Source organism: Caloenas nicobarica, chromosome 8 (assembly GCF_036013445.1).
Source record: "Caloenas nicobarica isolate bCalNic1 chromosome 8, bCalNic1.hap1, whole genome shotgun sequence".
NCBI lineage: Eukaryota > Metazoa > Chordata > Aves > Columbiformes > Columbidae > Caloenas > Caloenas nicobarica.
In genome coordinates this window covers 29,717,690-29,741,267 of record NC_088252.1, presented here as the reverse complement: position 1 = coordinate 29,741,267, position 23,578 = coordinate 29,717,690, and the positions used below count along the sequence as shown (strand labels likewise).

The 23,578-nt window shown below is 45.4% G+C and overlaps 1 protein-coding gene across 1 annotated transcript in view; it reads right to left on the bottom strand.

Moving 5' to 3' along the window:
• MSH4 (mutS homolog 4) overlaps nucleotides 1-10,488 on the bottom strand; it is a 28,808-nt gene extending 18,320 nt beyond the window's left edge. Inside the window, exons 1-7 of the mRNA XM_065640566.1 lie at nucleotides 10,269-10,488; nucleotides 8,306-8,470; nucleotides 4,556-4,719; nucleotides 3,372-3,482; nucleotides 2,380-2,495; nucleotides 1,555-1,728; nucleotides 71-243 (exon numbers count right to left, since the gene is read on the bottom strand). Of these exons, the coding sequence (XP_065496638.1) occupies nucleotides 71-243; nucleotides 1,555-1,728; nucleotides 2,380-2,495; nucleotides 3,372-3,482; nucleotides 4,556-4,719; nucleotides 8,306-8,470; nucleotides 10,269-10,488 (1,123 nt within the window). The remainder of the gene's footprint in view (nucleotides 1-70; nucleotides 244-1,554; nucleotides 1,729-2,379; nucleotides 2,496-3,371; nucleotides 3,483-4,555; nucleotides 4,720-8,305; nucleotides 8,471-10,268) is intronic.
• Nucleotides 10,489-23,578: the final 13,090 nt, after the last annotated feature.

Below are 23,578 nucleotides of genomic sequence, written 5' to 3'. Positions count from 1 at the left end.
ATACTTTCACAGATTAGAAAAAATGTTTAAAAAATAAATATAATATGATGTATTAAAAATAAACTACTACCTGCTTGAAGACCAAAAAAGAGCTCCTCATCCTGGAGTAATTCCTGAACACAGTCCAGTCTCATGTTAATTGTTTCGGCATCAACTGGTGGCTCCAGGATATTGGATCTAAGTCTTCGACTTCCACCTGGAGTTTTAGTGTAATTTAGGACACCAAAAAGTGTGTGACCATTCCTTTGAAAAAAAAACACCAAACAGTTGTGAAGAATACACTCAGAAAACCGAAGATGGTAAATGTCAAATTATGTTTTCAGGTAAGAGTATCCTACACATTTGAGGTGTTCTTTAGTGATGCTTAACACCTCCCTGTTTACTATGTACGTTAGATGAACTACAGCAGTTGAGAAAGTCAGGTAGTTTGATGTATTTTAATATAATATTAGCCCTCATTATATAATTTACAGAAATACAATTACACTCAGTATTTTCCTCATTTTTTGTAGTAGTATTCCGTTCCTACTAACATGGTGCAGTTCACATTTTTCCTCTCAACTGAACTAATTAAAAACAAACAAACTAATCCTACAAAAGGAGACAAATTATCATCTGAGATCAAATACTAATCAGAACATTTTTATTAAAATACGCTTCTGAAAATGATTTAAAACACTTCAAAGTCCAATACATAAAAAAGCTTTGATTTTTTTTTTTTTAAAAGAACGGACTTTCACTCAATACAGGAGACAAATAACATGCTTGTGATTTATAAACATTATTTTAATGTTCATGGCTTTTGCATGTTACACATCCCAGGGTCTCACACGTAAGAGATGATTTTATCTGTTTAAAATAAACAGCCTATAATCTTTACATCTAGTATATACCTGAACAGTTTCAGAAACCTGAAACCTTCAAAGTTACTGAGTTGAAAGAGGGTAACTGAAAACACTGGGGCCATAGAAACAGATTGATTGAAACAGAACTTGAAACGTGATCCAAGTACCAGTCCTGGTGCAGGAAGCTCCAAGCGTTGTTCTCGTGGAGAATGACCGTGCAATCGAGTACCACATTGCACGGGACCATCACTAGAGAAATTACTTTGTTTTCCACTGTTGTGTAGAGTTAAATTAAAATGAAACAACCTTTCCAGTCTGGAGTATTTATCTTGTGTAAAATCAATAAAACCTAGGCATTTTAATTCAACATAAGAAAGTTCTTGTGGAAATGTTGCCTCTTTCATTTCACAATCTGTGAAATTTTGCACCTATATCATTTATAAGTTAGGATAAAATACAGACATCAACATAAAGATGACTATGCATCATCGCTTCCCTCAATTCACTTGTAGGATTTCCTATGCTAGAAATTTTGTGCTGAAGTGTAATGCATTTCTCTGTCCAAATTTTTTTTTAACTGCTCTGAATGGTATTTAAGTTCTGTGCTACATAATTAAATATAATGGTCAGCTCATTGACAGAAATATCAAGGAAACTTGGCGAAATACACCTTTATAACAGTGTAATTTGTAAACCTAAATACTCTTACCGAGAATCTCTGTTGTTAATTACTAGTTCGAGATTTTGCGCTGATGATGAATCTATCATAGCTGTTTTCTCACTCCCCTGGAAACGCACCTTGAGTGATTTGGGAGCATAAACTGAATTTTGAATAAATTCAACATATTTTAGCAAAGCTGCAGCAGCTGCAAGACAGTAGTACCTTGAAAAGAAACAATCTTTAATGAATGTTGGATAGCGCTATTTAAATACTTCAAAGCCAAGTGGTGAACCACAGAAACCACATTCACACTTGTGCTTGACAACTACTGGGATTGACGGCACTGAAAAAGCAGCATGCTTCAGGTGTGCTCTGCCCCATGTATAGTACATATGGACGCATGTAAATTGAATATTCATGAATGTCTGAGTCTGTGCACTTCTCACCCCACACTACACAGCTGGTATTGTGAACATACAGATTTCAGTAGTTACATGTGACCTGAACACCCAGGTCACCAAGTATCACCACTTAAAATTTTTGGTACAAGGAAAACATTGCCTTTCTTTCTGGCCTCAGGAAATCATAGCTGTTCGAAGAAAGAATGAAAAGGAGAAAGTGGAAAGCTGTGAAAACAAAACAAAACAAAACAAAAAAATCCCAAACAAACAAACAAATTTTAAAGATGAATTTGTAATGGGCTTTTTGTTTAAGTTTCTAGCTATATCAGAAACACTAGATGGCAAAATAAAAGAACAGCTTTGTTATGACTTTCTAACTTTTGCAACAAGCCACAGACTTGTGTACTACCTCTGTAAAAAGCTGTTAAAAACTTATCTGGACACAGTATGCTTTTGCCTTATTTAAACATACTTTGATTGAACCTCCATGAAAATGGTGCTGAATTCAGACGCACACAATTGTTCTATGTATTCCAAACCTTTTGTTTCATTGAAGTATTTTCTTTGGACAGTTGTAAAAGTCACATTCTGTGAAGATGAGGGAGAAAGCAAATGGTTTAAAAAGTTACAGAGAATATTTCAGAAACACTTCTCTATTTTTCTAACGATATGTGTGACTGAGCACTCTGTCTTTGCAGGAGGATTCATTCCAGCTGATTAGCACAAGCCACACTGTTGTCCACTCATCTTTCCTGCTCTCTGGTAGCAAGTACATACAAAAAGACTCATACTACTGCTTCGAGATTGTACATGGGCTTTTTCTTGGATATTGCTTCTCCTCTCAAGTACTAGCTACTCCAAATTTTGAATTTAACCTGGATTTCGTTAAAATTAATGACTTTTGGGGAATAGTTATTCTCATGCTAGCAGCAATGTCCATATTCAAACTGTAGTTTTCCCTTGCCAAGGTTTAAGCCCAGGGATCATTATCAAACCTTCAATGGTAAATAAGGCATAAAGACAATAAGTCAACGTCATTGATTCTGTGTGATGCGCGAGTGATTCATGCAAGAAAAAGGAGAGGTCAGGAGGCAGAAGAGGACCCATGAAGAAGCCACCAGCAGTGTAGAAGTGGAAGCAATTCGAGTAGTAATTAATAGAGTCTTTTACAAGTTCTGAGGCTTTAATACTCATAAATTACATATACTAGTTCATCTCACCCTCTTTTACCCTGCCAGTGCTCTTTTTCCTATTTTGTGATACATTTATCAGAACTAGAACTAGCAGTGTTGGAGCTGCATTTAGATTATTCTTTACCATGGTAAAATTAGCCCTGTAAAAAATAGAGAACACAAAAACTGACTGCATTTGAGGTTTCAGAAGTTGAGTAAACTCCCAAATCAACGATCATATAAAAGTGATCAACAAGAACTCCAACTTATGGAATGAAATTTAAGAGCTTACCTTGAAATGTTCTGTTATCAGACTGAACAATTTTGTTGTGTTTCCTGCATCACAAGCAGTGTTTGACATTATTATTTCTAATGGTGTTAATATCTTGAGTTTAGTAATAACCTGAACAAAATAATTCAATAAAAATCCATACATAACCTAAAATATTTTTACATTATAATGAACCAGCAATAAAGAATTATAGAATCTACAGATACACATAGATTCAGATTTAAACACAAACACGCTTGTCATTGAAGCAAGAGATAAATATCCAAAACTATATTCCAAGGCTATGATGGGAGAAGGACTTTTCAACTGACTGCAGCTTTCTGAGCCTGCAGCTGAGAAGTTAATGGTGCTCTGGAAGATGAAGAAATGCAACATAATCTTTTGACTGAGACTTCTTTTAGACTTCGTTCTAACCTCCTCTGATAACATTTATCTCAGCTCAGCTTTTTCAATATGGCTCAAAATGTGCATATTTAAGCCAGCTTTGCTTTGATTCTGTTAGATACACCTGCTGTAGGGATTTAAAGTGCACTATATAGTTTTCTATCTGCCTACTGTATAAGAAAGGGCAAACATCATTATGCATTTATATTCTTTTATATCATCATCCGCAAATTTTCAAGGGGGAAACATGACAAAACACACTATATTTTAAGTGCTTAGAAATTAAGATGTGCAAGTAGGGACAGATAACAATGTAAAGGTGAACAAGTATAAAAAAATACACAAAATAAATCATGTAAGAGTATTGGGGGTGTGGGAGGAAGAGTTGTTGCTGCCCAAAATATTTGATAATCACTAGGAAGTTTTCTTCAGAGGCATCAGAGTTAAAGCAAACCTTGAGGAACTTAAAGAATACCACAAAACTTTACTGAATTGATTTACAGAATATTCAAAAATAAAAGGGTGTGCAAGAACATACAATAACCTTGATATGACTCACTAGCAAAACACGGGCACTGTGCAGAAAGGCTATTTTTCTTTGGCAAAACATTCTTTCCTCTTTATCTGAGGCACAGTAAAGAAAATAGCAGTCCTTCCAACATTGCACATTTTCTAGAACTTGTTACTTCAACCTTGAGAAATTTCTTCTACAAACTAAAAATTAGTCATAATCATTTGTAAGAAAGAAAGTCACAATAATTAGCCTGTAAGGGATACAGCAAGTAAGTATCCAACAATACCTTGGCATAAGTTGTATTATCTGCAAATTGTGATAATATCATCTCAGGATTTTTTAGGTCAATACTGGCCATTCCCACTTCACCTCTGGCAAGGCCTCTTCCTTCCACCACCGCTGCGATCACCGACGTGGCAGCGTGAGCAGAGGTCGCTGATGAGGATGTCACTGTAAAACAGGTGAGTACTCAGTTACCAGCCACTTTACACTCATGGAATCATACTTTGACATTCCAAGGGAAATATGTGTTAACATTCTGACATCCATAGAAAGCCCCTTCAATTTACCAAACTTTGTTAAAAATTTTAAATCCTGGCTGTTGAACTCCTCGCTTTCCACACCGTACAGACAAGGCACACTTTCCGAAGTATGAACATCATACTCTTACACGTCAGAACTAATAACATTTCTGCAGCAAGATAAGATACAATTTCTGAGCCACCACAGCTGCACTAAACAAAAAGATGTTTAGTACGTGCCAAAAGGCATGCTGTTATTAAACATTTTCCATTTTAAATTCAAAACAATGCATAGCTATTACCGCTAATTAAAATCAGGTATATTAATTGCAGAGAGATACTGCAAGTCAATATTACACTAAAAGTAGAACTCTGAGGTGGCTTAGATCTCGTCAACTCAGGGCAAACAAATGTCTTTTTTATATATACATGTTTCATCTGATTTTATGCTAAACTTATTACATTATTCTAAAATGTATATCTACGGTATGCTCGAGAGCCTATAATTTGATTTTCATTTTGGTGGGGTTTTTAAAAAACACTTTTAGTATCTTAAAATGGGTATGGCTTAAATTTTCCCAAATACCATCACAAACTCAACTAATCCCACTTCCTTCTTCAAATATCCAGCTACCACTCTGAGACACCCCTTACAAAGATTGTGTGAAAAGTAAGACTACCCTCATGTCTTTCCTTCTGAAGGCCCTAAACTTCATTTTCTTACGTAGTCTCTTTCTTTTCCCATGCAGATAAAACCACCAACCCAGCTGCTCTAGCAATGTGCTCAACATAACACAGCAAATCTACTTTGGGACTGTACTATAGATCTACAATAAACCTGATATTTATACCTAAGCTGAACTCTACAGACCTATGTTTCTTAATCTCTTCTCCTTCAGACACAAATAGGTCATTTCAAAAATGGGGCTAGTTTGTGTTCGACTGTGGTTTATTGCAGTAATAGCTGCCTGGAGACGGATTTCAATGGATTCCTTCATCTCACTCCTTCCACAGGACTCCATACAGTACTGAACTCTAAACAGCACCGAGTGGCGAACCGCCCTCCAGCACGGCTGTGTCAGTGCTCACACCTGAGCTGTGAGCAGCGAGGACGGGCTCAGAGATAGGGGTCTGCAATCAGAACCTGAGCTGTGAGCAGCGAGGACGGGCTCAGAGATGGGGGTCTGCGATCAGAACCTGAGCTGTGAGCAGCGAGGACGGGCTCAGAGATGGGGGTCTGCGATCAGAACCTGAGCTGTGAGCAGCGAGGACGGGCTCAGAGATGGGGGTCTGTGATCAGAACCTGAGCTGTGAGCAGCGAGGACGGGCTCAGAGATGGGGGTCTGTGATCAGAACCTGAGCTGTGAGCAGCGAGGACGGGCTCAGAGATGGGGGTCTGTGATCAGAACCTGAGCTGTGAGCAGCGAGGACGGGCTCAGAGATGGGGGGTCTGCGATCAGAACCTGAGCTGTGAGCAGCAAAGACGGGCTCAGAGATGGGGGTCTGTGATCAGAACCTGAGCTGTGAGCAGCGAGGACGGGCTCAGAGATGGGGGGTCTGTGGTCAGAACCGGGCATAAGCAGTTGGACAGGGCACTGACCCCCTCACTCCTCCCCGGCTCCCCCGAGGTCCAGCCCCACAGCTCCGTGAGCAACGTCTGGACCCGCAGCGAGGGAGCCCCGCGCCACAGGATGCTGGACGGCTCCAGAACGCTGCTGAGCGCCGAGTTACAGCGCTGCCCAAGTGTGACACTTAACTCCTGGGGTGATACACTTTAATTCAGTGTACCAAACTTCTTTTCATCTATGGAAGACCGAAAGTATGTACACAGTGCTTCTTTCAGTATCTCAGCCGATTTTTTTTTTTTCATGTTTGCAAAATGGTGTGACATTCCTCCAAATTCTATTGGAGAAGCTACTAATGATGTTTTGTTTGGAAATCTGCAACCAAAAATCGTGAGACTCAGCTATTCAAATCAGCAAATGTGTAACTTTCTGAGCAATATGGACATAATTAACACACTATGAAAAACAGCTGCTGCATATATTTTGGTGTAACTTCTCAAACTGGAAACAACCCTCATGATGTAAATTTTAACTTTCTGCTGAACCATTAAGACTAAAGTACTCAAAGTATGAAAAATACTTGCATAGATAAGGAATGCCCCATTTAAACTTCCAAAAACATCTAAACAGTATTGGATTTTGATAGCACAGACATCTAAACACCGATGAACTCCATTTGCTTCGTGGTGATTATTTACATTCTTTTCCACTGTTACCTTACCTTGTTCTTCACAGAATGTGCTCTCGAAAAGCAGTGAAATAAGAGCAATGAAATAACAGAACAATCCTGCTGAGAATGCAGAATACACCAAACCTGACACTTTCTTCTGAGTAAACTCCATTTGTACTCCAAGAATCAAAACTAATCCTACCAGGAATCTGGAAGAGCAAGATCAGAATCAGAGTTTATCTAAGAATTTAAGATTAAAAGGCTGTTTGAACTGCAACTGGCTACCACCTGAGCGAACTCTTTGATGCTGCACACAACCGAGTCTGAACCTTCATTTATTCTACCTATATTCTGTCGCCCATAAGATGTCAGCAACGGCATTCACATAAAGTTTCATCTGAGGTCTGCTGATAACGTAATTGTTATTCTGAATCTTATACTCAGAATAACCCCTGGCCCATCAGTAGCAGGTGATCACAATATTAACTCTTCTTTTAAATGCAACTAAAGGGTGAAGATAATAGGTATTTTAGATTACATATGGCAATTACACACATTTTATTTGGAAGATGGTTAGTTTTTCATTTTGTCACACTAAAAAAAAAAATACAGTGACCAAACAACATTCTTCTGAATATGATATTCTGGATACGCTGCCTTCAATACAGATCAATGAAAGACTGGTCAAGGAATGGCACATACAATACAGCAAGCACAAACAAATACACAGACACACACAAACACAGCTTTGTTCATAAGAAGCACGGCAAACATACACCCAACAAGCTACTGTGTCAGTGTTCCTCTGCAGTACTAGTGTTCTACATGTTTGGAGATGCCAACATAAAATGTGTAAAACTTGCGTCAGGAAACTTGAGAATAATATCACGATATGTGATGTACAATACATCACAAGCCTAAAGATTAGAAATGTGCATAAATTTGGGCTCTTCAGTCACCACACAAACCAGCACGTCCAGAAAATAATTCAGTTTTGCATAATTCGAAAAAGTCTGAATTCTAACTGTATTGGTAATTGAGACATGAATGTGAAGTAAGTGACAAGAGGTTGCAATACCAAAACATCTACTCAGTATTTAAAGCACTATTTTGCCTTATGAGTGCACCTCTCATTGGCAGGCACACTCTGTAGTACAAAACACATTATGTTTTGAATACATTTCAGTATCTTACTGTACCACGTTAAAAATACAGTATGTTTAATAAAATAATGTTACAAACGTAAGTAGGACTATTTCCTTTAGGAGCTTCAACCTCACCTGAGTACCCCATGAGAGGGGTGTGGCTCCTGCACACCGACCTGCTGGCAGAGAGGGGGGGTTTTCTGACACATGCGCTGGTCAGGCCTCGCACAGAAGAAGAACTTGTGAGGTTCAGCGTGCCGGTATTTTCTACACAAGAACTTTTGTCCCCAAAATATGATTCTGAGGAGGGGAGGAAAAAATAACTTTTGTAAGCAGACACATTAAATTGTGTATCGCTTCACTGAAAAAAATACTTGAATCATTTTTTATTCAGAAAGCAATATATAAATATACAGCTTAGAAAACTTTATCTTTCTTTCTATAAATAGATATATCCAAGCAATAAACTTCAAGGTCATTCCATAAAAGCCCTCCAAAGTATAAAATGAAATAAAAATCAGTCTGATTTGAAAACAAGCCTATATCCATATGGTTATTTTCCACAATGGCACCACTTGCAGCACCAATAAAAATATTTGTTTACGTTGTTGGCCTGAAGTACTATAAGTCACTTTACAACACATAATTTTGTATTCTAATGAATTCTAGATTCATTCTATAAGTCAGTTCTATCTCACATTGGCCCAACAGTTTTAAAATCCGTATCTGAAACTATACACGTGTTCATTATTTTTTCTTTTTTTTTAAGTTCACCATTCTTTTTAGAAAAAGGACAATAAAAGAAAACAAAGAATCGTGTCCAAAAACACCTCAGTTGTAGAAAGATATCCCTTTGAATTTATGGGGTTCAACTCTCAGAACTCATACAATGATCTGGGACATGTTTGTTATCTGCAGTTTCTTTTACACATGTATCTTAAGACTTATCCACATTTTTAAGTCCTGCAAAATCTCTTTTTCTCATATAATTCTTTAGTTTCAATAAATCATTTTATAGCATTTTACTGATTTTCAGTTCCCTTGACTAAAAACAACATCACATGCTTAATCTAGGCTGGATAATTGCTTTCTAATAAAAAAAAAAAAAAACAACAACAGAGGATTTCAGATTAAAACTTTAAAAATTCCAAGTATTGAGACACATACAAACCCAAATAGCATTCACGTAGATTTTGGAATAAGTTAATTCAAAGTTTGGCCAAAGAGACTTTGCTGTTATTTTAGAATGTACTGAATCTGGTGTAACATAGTGAAAAACGTAATTTAAAGACCAGATGAACCAAACCATCTGCAGGTATTTTTTAAAACCAACATTTAACACATAAATTACGCCCTACTGAAATTAGCAATCTAAGGGGCTTTCTTGCCTTGTTTTGTTCAGATTTTTTGTAGGATTCATGACTGATCATGCACATTACCTGAGAACATGTTACCTGTTCCCAACTTATGCCTAATGGTAGGTACCTCAGAATGCATTTCAACAAGTGTTAGAAGAATTTCTAATTCTTTTTTATAGTTGCTCCACTGAAAAAAAATCTAGTTTGAACATTTTTTCCTGCCTGACAGGACACAGGCTTTGCGAGCAGGCCCGGGTCGGCTGGGCGGGCTGGAGCCCCCGCTCGGGGCACAGGAGCCGCTGCGGGGTCTCGAACTCAGGGAGCAGCTGCGGGGTCGCAACATCTCGACGCGTCCCGGATAACGGCCCTTAAAGCTACTGCAAAGGCCAAGCCAAGAAAACCGACCACCACCAAAACCCATCAGCCAAAAAACCAATCACAAAACCAAAATCCATAACCAGCTGAACGTGGTCCACGTCTCCAGTAAAGCAAATACCGTGCTGCAATTGAAGCCAGTTTATTGATCCCAGCAGGGAACTCGGATACTGATATCTAAAAGCTCAGTAGGGAAAATAATAAAGGCTGAGGAAACCAGTGCGAGCAGCGACTCCAACTGCCACACGGCTGAAGAACAGCGTCTCTGGCCACACAGCCGCTGCGGCCCCGCCCGTGCCGGCGCTTGGAACCGCCCGGCCGAGAGGGCAGGTGGGTAAAGGAGGGGCAGAGCGCCGCCGCCCCACCTCCTCTGCCGGGAACCGGCGGCCTGGCCCCGGCAGCCCCGCCCGCAGCGCGGCCTCCTCCGCTGGAGCTGCTCGGCCCGGCCCCGCCGCTGCAGGAGCCGCCGGTGCTGCCCCCCGTGCTGCGCGGCGTCTGCAGCAGCCCCAGGGCGCTCAGCGCCGGCGCGGGGCGGCCCCGGCCCGAGTTGGGCGCCGCGGCGGCCGCGCCTCCGCCCCCCGCCATGGCCGCCCCGCCCGGGGCGGGCCCCGCGCACGCGCAGTGCCACAGCGCGCCCCGGCCCCGGCCCGCGCGCCGGCCGCCGCGTGACCTGAGGGCGGGAACGGCGAGGCCCCGCCCCCCGCGAGGCGTCTGGAGAGAAAACGCGGACGCGGGGCGGGAGCGGGACGGCGGGGCGGAGGCGGAACGGCGGGAGCGGGACGCGGGGCGGGAGCGGAACGGCGGGAGCGGAACGGCGGGGCGGAGGCGGAACGGCGGGAGCGGGACGCGGGGCGGGAGCGGAACGGCGGGGCGGAGGCGGAACGGCGGGGCGGAGGCGGAACGGCGGGGCGGAGGCGGAACGGCGGGAGCGGGACGGCGGGGCGGAGGCGGAACGGCGGGAGCGGGACGGCGGGACGCGGGGCGGGCAGCAGCGGCGGCTGCGCCAATACGCGATTGCAAATGCGGAGAAACGTTCTGCTGTGCTCTCCGACACAGGAATAAAGCATCTGAGCATGACTTGTCCCACGTTCATTCTTCAACACTTTTAGCAGGAACTTCACAGATATTTTCCCCCCTGCTCAAGAGTTTTGATGCCAAAGGATCTCAATTGGTACCGAAAACTCAGCCAAAAGACTCTTTAACACGGTTTTGAAAGTGTTAACAAGCAGCACTTTTATTACAGTGCATCAGACGCTCAGAGGATCGCTCCTCTCATCAAGCGTGCATGTGATTCGCACTTCTTCGTATTTATTACATACTCCTATTGCATATTCACTTGTTTCTACTGCTTAGTTAATGCATTAAACAAATTATTTTCATAACCCCACGCTTTGCAGGCAGTCCATCTTTGGTATTCCAGAGTCTTCATCAGGGGTCTCTCGTGGTCCCTAGGGTCTTTGCAACTTAGTGCCCCCCCAGTGTCAGTTGCTTGACCTAATTTCTTGAGCATGCATATTGTCACTTTACACTGCTACTCAGCAAAAGTCAAGTAGCTCTTTCTCCATTTAGTGGAACGTTCCACTTTCCCAGCTTGCAGGCCAAGGACATCCCGCTTTGCGTCATGTCCAGTCTCCATACAGCTGTTGTTTCTGTCAGGTTTCTGTTACATTAGACCTAGTCTTGCTACATTTGGCCTAGGGGTTTCTAAAATATTTTTGTTCTTCTTATCAAATCCCCTCTTTTTTTGAGACTTGTTCTTATAGAACGTGTCTTGTAATTATTAGTTTCTATAATTTCTGTATTGGAGTTGGAAACAGATATCACTGCACCACCTAAAACAGTGAATTGTAAGGCAGGCTAGAATGTAAACTACAATAATGTGTATCGTGATTGCAAATAGACTTTATAGCCAATTAAAGTTTGGTAGCCATGAAGTTGTCTTCCAAATTTCTTTCAAATCCCCAGGTAGTGTTATCTAGGTTAACTTTGTGCAAAATTTGTGTTTGCTGCCATATTTGGTGTATGTCAGTCGAGACTTTACCACTCTGGTTTATGTGTGCACAGTAGCCAGTACTAATCCCTGTGGATAGTCCTCCTTGTGAAGCTAAAAGTAGATCTAGGGCCATCCTGTTTCGCATAACTACTTGTGATAAGCTGGTAACTTCTTGTATGGCTAAGAGAGCATCTATAGTTGGATTCTCTATGCTTTCTATGGTGCCCGAGCTACTAATATTTTCTCTAATTCACTTACCCTAAGCCAAGGTAAAAACCCTCTTACAGGAGCACTCAGGATGCAAAGGCTCGGGGTCCCAGTCTCTGAGGTTCACCCAGTCTCCGGGTTTGAAGTCCCGACCCGGTACGTCAAGTCCAGTTGTTCTTGAGGTCCTGACGAGCTGCTGCAGATCCTGTAGAGTTTTCCTCAAAGATACAAGATAGAGATTGAGGTCAAACCTCCCTTAACATGCATCTCTCCAGGGACACATGGTATTTGGTGAGGTCACCCACACAGCAGTTCATAGGGGCTGGCTTGAAGGTTGCCCCTCAGCTGGATTCTTATTCTGAGTAGGGGTATTGGGAGGCCTTGCACCCAGGTCAGGGAAGTTTCTTGACGTATTTTACTTAACTGTAGTTTGATAGTATAATTCATTCGTTCCACCTTGCCACTTGCCTGTGGCCAGTATGGAGTGTGCAATTCCCATTGTAACCCTAGGGCTCTACTCATTTTACCACATATGCAACAAAACGCAGACCATGATCTGAGGACATACCTAGAGGTACCCCAAACCTAGGAATAATTTAACAAAGTTCTAGTTACTTCTTTTGTCTGATGGGCATGACAGGGAATGGCTTCTGGCCATCCAGAAAAAGTATCAACTTGTACCAGTATGTGTTTATACTTCCCCTTTTCTAGGCAATTCTGCAAAAATCAATTTGCCAGTGTTTTCTGGGTACATTTCCAGATTTTATAGTTCCTATTAATACCTTTTTAGCAGTATTTGGGTTATTTTCTTTTTTATAAATGCTACTGTGTTGTGCTACTATCTGTACAATTTGTGCCATTTTAGGTCCTATGACAGACTTTTGTAAGTGTTTTAACAGCTTTTCTGTACTCCAGTGAGTGGCCTCATGTTCTCATTTTATCATTTCACCCAGGATTTCAATTAACTGACAGTCTTTTGCTCCATATTCTGTTTTTTCTCCTGGCAGAGCTATTTTGTGAAGGGGTACTACAGCTAAGACTTCATTCTCTAGGGTGCCTTTTTCTGTAGCCTCTTTAGCTGCTTGGTCAGCTAAATTATTTCCTAATTCAAATTTGGTCTTAGCTGCTCGGTGAGCTCTACAATGCATAACAGCAACTTCTACGGGTTTCTGGACTCCTTCGAGCACGGTCAGAATTTGTCTGCTGTGCTCGATCGGTGTCCGTTGAGCTGTCAGTAGTCCTTTTTCTTTCTAAATAGCTCCATGTGCATGGACTACTCTAAATGCATATTTTGAATCAGTCCAAATGTTCACCCAGTTTTCCTTCACTCGGTTCCAGGGCTTGAGTGAACACTATCAACTCTGCCTTTTGGGCTGGTACATGGGAGGGCAGGGCACCCAATTCAATTACCTTATCCCAAGTAGTCACCATGTATCCTAATAGACGTTTTCCATTTTGGACAAAGCTGCTTCCATCCATATACAGCTCCTATGCACACAGCTCCCAGTCTGGGTTTTCTAAGGGAATATCCCTTAGATATGGAGACAATCATGTCCGGGTGCCCCTTCCACTTGCTGAGGAAATAAAAACACAGCAGGGTTAACAATCGTGGTAGTTCTAAGTGTTGTATCCTCCTGTTCTAATAGGGCCACCTGGTATTTGAGCATTCCACTTGGGGACAGCCAGTGGGCCACAGCTTTTCTCCAGTCCCCTAAAAACTGTGCCAGTACCCCCAGTGCTGTATTTTCTCTTTCATCAAGTGGGGTCTGGCAGTCCCAATGCTGGAGCCCACATAAGTGCTCACTTAAGCTGTAGAAATGCAGCTTACAATAAATCAGCCCAGATAACAGTATCTTTTTAGGCTGTCATTAAAGAGGTCATAGGGGGGTTTCACTAACAAGCTGTAGTTGCTTATCCAGAAGCAACAGCACCCGACTATTCCAAGAAACGTGTCTGTGGCTGCAGATTGTTTCCTTGTGTTCCAGCCTCCTTTGACCTCTAAGGATTTCAAATCCCGGGTCGGTAACGGTGGTTTTGACTGCTTGGGCCTCTTCCCTTGGACATGCGATATCCACTTAGTCCCAAAAAGTTCAATAGAACTACAGTTTAATCCCAACATTGTTGCTCCATCTCCGTGACAATTAGAATATCATTGACATACTGTAGCAAGGCTTCAACAGGATTTTTACTCCTCCATTCTTCTAGTTATTTAGCTGGTTGATTCCCAAAAATTGTGGGGTTATTTTAAACCCCTGCAGGAGGACCATCCACGTCAATTGAGTTTTCCTGCCTGCGCTCAGGTTCTCCTATTCAAAACCAAACAATTCTTGGCTTTCACTGCTCAAGCAGATACAGAAAAAGGCATCTTTCAAATCTAATACTGTGAACCACTGCAGATTTTCACTTAAGGTGCTCAAAGTGTATATCTTCTACTATTTTGTTAGAATGGGTGTATTAAATTTAGATTCACGTTCTTTCAACAGGCTATATTTTATAAACTTCTCTATAACAGGAGTAGCTCTCTACAGCTCTCTAGCTTTAAAGGGTATTTGTTTTGTCTTACCGGTCCTGTCCCAAGTTCTAATCTGATTCTCACAGGTTCAGCTCTCTTTGATTGTCCTGGTACTTCTCCAGCCCACAGTACTGGAGTGACTGCATCCTCGAGCATTACTGCCAGAGGATCCTTGTCTGGATGGAGGGACTGCAACATAAAAATAGAGGCTTCCACATATTTAGGTTCTGGAATAATGACTTGTATCTTCCAATTTTTAAACTTAATTTCAGCATTTAATTTTTCTAATAAGTCCCTTCTGAGGAGGGACTGGGGAGCATCAAGTAAATAGAGAAACTGTTTCCTAGCTTGAATTCAACAGGGTTAAAGAAAGGCCGTGTTTTGCAATTCCCTGTGGCACCAATAACTGTTGCAGAATCATTACTTAATTTTCCCTGCATAGTGTTTAACACAGAATAACGCTACTCTGTCAACTAAGAATTCTATTTACCCGTTCCCCCAGCCAGGATCTATATTAGTATATTTTTGAGCTGTCTCTCTAAGACAGTTTAAAAACTCAGTGGGAGATTCCTTATGATCCTGTTTAATCTCAAAAAGTTTTGGCATATTTATAGCTTTAGGCGTAGCATGTGTAACCCTGTACAAAATTCACTGTCGATACCGATTCAGCCTGTCCCTCGATATAGGGATATTAGGATCCCACCCTGGATCGGCCGAGGGACAATTTAGATCTAATGTTCCCTGTATATATATTCCCTGCCAATATCTGTTCTTCAACAAACCTTTTACCAGTTTTCACAACCATCTCCCTCTTAGTACTATCGAACAACATCTCTAACATTGTGTCAATATCTTTCCAGTCTGGATCCTGAGTCTTTATCATCATCTCGAATGCCTTTTTCCTGCCACCGGACTAAAACCTCCTGCTCTCTGACACATCTGCTCCATCTTTTCTGCTACGCATTCTCTGTACATTCTTGGCTACACATTCTGAATCTGTTCCTTTTGGTGCCAGTTCTGCTGCCTGATCAAAGCCACCATTAGGGTTGTTTAGTCCACTTCCCTCCCTTCGGCCAGGACTAGTCCTTAGATCTAAATCACTTTTAATCTCAGGCAAATGTTTAGAACACGTCTGCCCTATACAACAGCATTTCAGTTTCTTTCCCTGATTATCCTTTTCAAGGGTCAAAACAAATGGATCTGAAGGGGATAAATATAATGCATATGTAACAGTAGGTATTGTGTAATACGCAATATGTAATAGGCAATATATGATTTAAAATCAACATCTTATTTTATATTACCTGTAATGCATTACTATACTACACATCACAAAGTATACCCACCTAGATCTGTGCAGCATATTAATATTATTCACAGTGGCCACCATCAATTACAATATTCAGTCGGATTCTCCCTGGCTGCTGTTCCCCAGGGAGTCAAACCATCTTTTTCCAATGTCACAAAAAAGAAACGAAGGGGGGGATTTCTTCCAAATCCCTCCTGTTGATTGTCCACTACCTATTTCACAATCACAAAAACAGACAATTGGTTAACTGTAAGTATTGGACTATAAAATCACCCAAGACACAAGTAACAACAACAACAAATCACTAAAGACACAAACAACAATACAATTACTAAGGCACAAACAACAAAATAACTAAAGCTACCTTTACCAAATTACTGTTCTCTCGTTTTTCTCTTTTATTTACTGTTTTCTCATTTTTCTCTTTCTTCCTTAATTTTTATTGGGTTGGTTTTTTTGTTTTTTTAAATTTTCCTTTTTTTAAAGTTACCAAAGTTACCAAAATGCAAACACCCAAGAGGCAGACAAGCTCCACATGTCTCACTTGGGTCACAGTATCAATGCACCAAATTCCACGGAATATACTAACCCACCTGCAGCGCTGGGGTCACCACACGTCTCACGTAGGCAGTATGCAAACCAAACCAAACCAATAAAAGTGCCTTATCTCTATCGATGGGGTCTTACCCACGTCCTGAGCTGGTCCGAGGATCTGCGGTCCCTTCCAAGAATTCCCTGGTGCCCACATAAGGTTCCAGAGACCCTGGGATCCGCGGGAGGTCAGGAAGATTGTCCCATCCTGGGTCGCCAAAAGTAAAAACCAAGTTTAATTATTAGTTTCCATCACATTTCATTCATTACACTTCAGCTGGCACCTAGGTGCTCAAAAAATAACTATACTGATGCCACATACCACTAAAAATTAAGTTCTACATATAAACATTAAAGGCATTTCCAGCATGCCCATAAATTCACTGTGAACCAAGAGAAGAGCAACACTCAACCCTAAGGAGGGCAACAGGCAGCTCTTACTCTATGGCAGATAAAAGTTCCTTCTTTTACCTGCAACATTTGGAACTGTCGCGGGACCAGTTCAGAACGGGGCGCGCTCTCTGAACTGCAACTTGTCACCGGCTTTTCCGCACTGGCAGCAAAATTGCCTCTTCCCTGGGTTCCACGCAGAATATCTGTAGCGTTCTCCAACTCGCAAACGTTTCCCCCCAGGCCGCAGCCCCAGGCATGGAATTTCCCGAAGCGCCAAGCAGAATCAACCGCGCAGGATTTTCTTCACGTGACGGAGAAGGCGACGCTGGCAAAAAAGCAGGCCAGAACACCTGAACGTGTTTGCCACCCCCAGCCTGTGCCAGGAGACCGGGCGCATCCTGCCGAAGCGGCCGCGCGCCGCGCAGCTCCGGCCGGCAGGTTTCCCTCCCCTCTGCCCGGGACCGAGGGGGCGCCGCCGCCCCCTGCTGCCGCCTCGCCCGTGCCCCCTCCAGCGGGGCTGCCCCGGGAGAGCCGGGGGACCCGCCTCGCCGCTGCCCCCGGGGAGGGCACCGCGAGAGCCCCTCCGCGCACGGAGCGGCGTGGATTTAATCCCCCAGGGGACAGAGGCCGGGCTGCCCGCACGCACGTCCCTGGGACGGCCCGGCCGAAGGCCGCTCTGGTCGAAGGCCGCTCCAGCTCCTGGCAGCCGCAGGTCATTTCAGCTCCGCCGGACACGGCCCCCGGGCAGCGCGCGCCCCGTCTGCCTCCAGCTCCCGTCTGCCGCAGCTCCGGCTCCTCGAGGCCCCGGTTCCGCAGCTCCTGCTCCCGACGAGCTCTTCGCAGCAGCCTGGGCTTTTGACGAGGTCACAGATCCACCGCTATCAAAACACTGAGCATGAGGATTAAACGTTCTAAGGAGCCATCGAAGGAGGGATGTTGTTTCTACAAAAATGGGGACCTGACCCCAGTGGGGGGGACGGACACTGAGAGACATCTGGCTATGAATCCTTAACGTAAAACAAAGTCTCTTCAAACTAATCCCAGAAAGCAAACTGATTACTGTATTTGAAAAGTTAAGCTAGGGGGAAGGGTAACCAAAGAGCCCCAGGAATCCATATTTTAAATAAATCAGCAAGGGGAGGGCGTTGTTAGAATTAGAAGAATGAGACAGGTAAACTGAGGCAGGCAGCAGGCAGTGTGTAAGCCCTGCAGTACCCAACCAGCGCGGAACAAGGACGGGAATTTGCAGCTGGGATTGGGGGAGAGGAGATATAAGCAGGGGCTTTTTGCCATATTCTGTGTGCCCACGTTTAGGTACAACACCCGGCCTGGCAAAATCGCTAATAAAATATGCTTTGCTGAGGGATCCCGCCTGGGCCTATTCCCTCGGCAGGGCGCCCCCGCCCCCGCCCCGCGGCAGCGCCGCAGTACCCAGCTGCGCCACAGGACGGCAGCACCGAGCACCCGCCTCCCAGCAGCGCCGCAGAGGCCGCGGCCCTTGCCGGACCCCCAGCGCGCAACCGCGGGCGGCTGCGTCCCTCAGCCAGGGCTGTTGGGATGTGACGGTCTTCCGGAGGACGGCTAGAATCACCCATCTCCCTGAACTTCTATAAAGCCAAAGCCCAGCTCACCGCTCCCCAGCAGCTATAAAGTCAGACTCGGGGTGGGGTTTTGATTTCCACGTGGTTTAATAAGCTAACACGTTCAGCCGTTACACAGGCACTGGGATCGCTGCTCTACTGTGAGCGGGGGGCGTGGGGGACAAGGCAAAAGACCCCAAAAGATGCACAGCCAGCCAGGCAACATGCAAGCGTCTGCTCAGCCCGCTCTGCATCTGAACTAGCATTCTCTGCACGATGATGGCCGCTGCCGAAGCCCGATGCGATTTGGTTCTTGGGCACGAGTTCTCGTGCTTTTTGTGTGTGTTTTCTTTTTCTTTCCTTGCGCCGCGTTGCCAAGAAAGGGGGAGCTGGGCGGGCGGGTGCCTCGCGCGGGGCGCGCTGCCCACCGCACAGGCACCTGGCGCCCGACCAGCCGCCCCGCTGCTCCACCCAGGCTGCAACTGCACCGCATCTCTACTTTTCAACATCCTGCAAACTACAAGTGACCGCGCTGGTCCCGGAGACTCCGCAGTACCGGGAACGGGCGCTGCACTGCGGACACGGCTCCGGGCCAAACTGCTCAACTTTCCCAGCTCAGCCAAAAGGTAACACAAACACAAACGCCGCCGCACGGCACCAGCCCAGCGCGCTCCACGCGCTCCGACGTCACGTTCACCGTCGCCGCAACGACCCGCCCCCTCTTCTCGCCGCTCTGCTCCCCCGCCCTGCCCCGCTATCCCGCCGGGCTCCGCGGCACCGGCCGCCGCGGCGCAACCTCCCGGCGGCCCGTTCGAGAGGAGGGGCCCTCTATTTGCATAGCCACGCCCCACACGGGCATTAGCGGCAAGTGCTCGTGCACGCTGAGGATTCGTGGGGGGGTTGCGTGCGCAACCCACGTAAAGGGCACATGCGCACTGAGACGAAAGCCGCGCATGCGTTTTCGTGCGTTCGTTGGGCGCATGCGTTTTAAGTCCCTCGAGCCCCTGCGGCCCGCCCCTTCTCCTCCCACTCCGCAACCTGATTGGGCGGCTACACACCTCAATTTCCCGTCTCCCGCCTATCATCACCCCTCCCCGTTTGCCCCGCGCTGCGCTCCGCTCCGCCCCTCCAGCTTTCTCGCGCGTCCTGATTGGCCCGCTCTGCACCGCCCTTCACGTTCTCTCCACCCATTCGCTGGAACCTCCAGGCGATTTGCATATCCGGCGCGGCTTTCCCTTCTATTTAATTCCTGTTTCCATTTCTAGTTCTTTCTCTTTCTCTATTTCTACGTCTATTTCTTTTTCCTGGCGGCCCCTTAGGAGCCCCCGGGTGTTCTATTTGCATATATAAATACATATATAAATATATATAATATATATTTAAAATATACATGAATATATATAAAAATGTATTTATATAAATATGTCATATATTAAATATATATAAATGGAAAGATACATATAAATCTATATCTCTATAAATATATGTATAAAATTAGAAACATATATTAAAATGCATATATTTGCATATAAATCGCCCCGGGGCGATTTGCATATTCGGCGCGGCTTTTTGTTCTGTTCTCTTTCTATTCAGCCTCATTTATTTCTATTTATGTTCTATTTCCATTTCTATTTCTTTTCTTTTTCTCTTTCTCTTTATTCTCTGTTTCTTTGTCCCGGCAGCCCAGGCGGCCGCTGCTCTTCTCATTTGCATGTCCCCGCCCTAAGGGGGGCGGCATCGACCCTGGTCGCGGTGCATCATTGCGCATGCGCGGTTTCTGCGCTGCAGTACCGGATTTCTGCCACCAAGCGGCAGCACAGCGCGCATTTTGAGAACATCACCGCGCATGCGCGAAACCGTGACTACAGTACCAGAAATTGGCCACCAGGCGGCAGCACCGGGAAACGCAATGGGGGAAGCTGGAGCGCCGAGGAGGCAGAAACGGGAACAACTGCAAGTGCAACTTCCCAGGGAAAACCACTGCCGTGGGGCTGGGCTGCAGAGCGGCGAGTGGCGGGGAGGACAGAGCTACGGGGGGAGACAACGGGCGCTTTGGGGCAGCGCAGGTGCCCCGGGGGTCCGCGAGCAAAGGGGCGACGGGGGGGCAGTGTGGAACGGGGGGGCCGGAGAGGAGAGAGGAGGGAGCGGGGACACGTCTCACGGGGGAAAAAATGCCCGCGGGGCACGTTTGGAGAGAAATCGTTTGGGGAGGGGCAGAGACACGCGGGAGGCAGTGCAAGTAGAAAGGTGCGCGGGGCGGGGGCGGCACGGGACGTGTGTGGGGGTGACCTGCACCTGGGGGGTCCACCCGGGACCACCCACAGCAGACGACTCACCTGGGACAACCCGCAACGCAGCCGCACACATCCAGGAACATGTCGCTTTCCCAGTAGCTCCAAATTATTATTTTTATTTTTTTCCCCCCATCGCAGACCTAGATTCAGGGTGTTCAGGGTATTTTGTGCCGCCGTGGCATCTGCTGCTCTGTGTGCGCAGCCCCGCACAGGGAAAGTCCGTACTTGGGGGAATTGGCCCCAAATCGTGGTGGCAAAAATCAGGGTCCTCACATCAGGGCCTGCCTTTTTCAGGGGGGCCCTCACGTCACAACCCCCACTTGCCTGCTCCCCCACCCGCATCACCAGCCCCCAGTCACGCTAGGGTGCCATAAGTGACACCATCACACAAAGCAAGAGAAATGGCCCCAACGGGCAGCTCCTCACTCTCATAATGCCATTTACATATATGTACATACCGCGGCCCCCAAAAAGTGGGGGGGGCTCCCCTAGGAAAACGAAGGGGGGTCAGCGCCCCGAACAGTCGCAGCCCCCGTCCCACAGGCCGGCAGCTGCCCCGCGGCACGGCGGGGACGGAGGACGGCACCACGTCTCCCGCTCGGGTTCCACCCCACGTTCCGTGCCCCGCCTGGGCTGTGGGATCTGCTGAGCATCAGGCGTTCACAGCTCCCCCTCTGAAAAACAAAAATTCCAAATTAGAGTTCAGCATCTGAAAAAAATAGCGCAGAAGAAAGCAGAGGAATTCAGTCAGAATAAGGGATAGGAGAGCAGCTGAGCTAACGGAGGATTTGGGGGAAATGGGCCACCTTGAAACACAAGGCATCTTTTAAAAGCCAGAGCGATTTGAGCAATTCAAGACAACATTAAGACAAACTGACACCATTTGGGACACACTCAGCGGACAAGGAAACGCTCTCGCTGACGCTAGAAAGCGTCTCGCCCCTTCCCTCCAGCACCGCCACAGGAGACAACCCCAGCGAGGCCGCGGGATGGGCTCGCGCCGCCAGCGGGATCTGCGCTCACGGATCCACCGCCACAGCTCCGGCCCTCGCGACGCTGCTGCTGCTGCTGCTGCTGCTGCTGCTACGCATCTGGCTCAGTCAGGAAAGCTGAAAGCGTGCAGCTCCAGAGAGTGACACTAAAAAGTAAAGAACCAACCGCGGTCATTCACTGACACGAACCTCATGAGGTTCAACAAGAGGTGTAACTGTCTGCCTGCTTTTTCCTCCAAGGACAGGAGTCAGTTCTGTTGATCAAAGAACAACTCTTATCTCACCCGCCTGTACCCCGGCCCCACACGCAGACTGGGGCCCTGCAGGAAACTGGGGCAGCTCCCGCCTCGTCCCGCAGCAGCAGCGGCGTGTGAGGCATCAAACCCAGACCTCGGGTCTGAGTGTGCGGGGGGAACGCTGGGGGCCACGGGGACGGTCACTGTAGTGAACCCAACCAGAAAACTAGTGAACAGGTGAGGAGTCAGTGATCGATGTAACAGTTAACCTGAGAAGGCACAGGCCTCTGCAGTGCTGTGCTGCATGTACAACTTGGCCTTCGGGTGTGTGTTGTGTTGCACATACACCTCGATCACAGCACAAACTTAGCTGACTTACTGTGACGAAGGAGCCTGTAGGCAATTCCTACTTGGAACTGGTGGTTACATGTATTTGTTTTTATCTTACATTGAAGCAGCATGTTCTCAAGTGAACGTTCTCTTGTTTGACAGTGAAAGGACAAATAGAATCATTCACTTACAAGAAAATCCCGTAAGAGCTCTGAAGACCACAATGTCAACAGAACCTCCCCATAGACAAGAGCTGCACTGTGGGCTGTGCCTCCACCGGAGGTCTCTGAATCTGCACCATGTGATGTTCCCAGCATCTGAAGGAATGTAAGATTACACTATGCTCTTTTTCCTTCTAGTGTTAGCTTCAATAAATTGAATTTTTATCAATAATTTACAGAGCCTGAGTGCCTTTCTTAGTGGATTCACAATGAATATTAGGCCTGGTGCATGATGGTTACTAATGCCAGGGAAGGGTTCACAGTCTACTGTGGAGGGTTCGGGGCTTGTGTTTTATTATTTAGGGCCTTAGACTTCCCCATTTAACACAGTAAGCCCTAAAGTGATAAACTACAAATCTCAGAACCCGAGCAGTCACTGGGGATTTAAAGTTTATGGACGAGATCAAATTTTTACATCTGGCACTCTGATCAATAAATGAGTAAACAGTAAACCCTAATAAATACAGAGCTCCACAAAAAAAGTAACAAATCGTAACTACTGAGTGAGAAACCACTGAAAACCACAAACTCTAAACAATAAACCATAAATGAAAAACTCTGAGCACTCAGTGTTAAGCAAGAAATGCCAAACTATATGTGAGTAGGAAAACAGTAAAGAGAAAAATAAAAAGAAGGTGGGAACTTTTGCCTGGAACTTTCCAAGTTTCACCCTCATTTGGAAGGGCAGCAGAATGGGAATGCACACACACCAGAAGCACTTTGCAGTTGCTGTTTGGTTTCAGCCGCCCCTCATAAGGGGCCGTATGTAAGAATCATTGATCCACTCTATCAAGCTGCACTTCCACTGAACCTTCCCACAATGCAATGAGTACTAAATGTCCATTACAGACAATTAATTTAATATCCGTGGTCCTCTCAGCTCTGTAGGCAAAACTCCAGAGGCAGCAACACCTGTAATCACCAACCAGCCTCTCCTTAAGGGAAGTGGTCTCAGCTGAGGGAGAGAAGTGTTCGTAACAAAAGGCAACACCGTTCCTGCAGTCACCAACATCATCC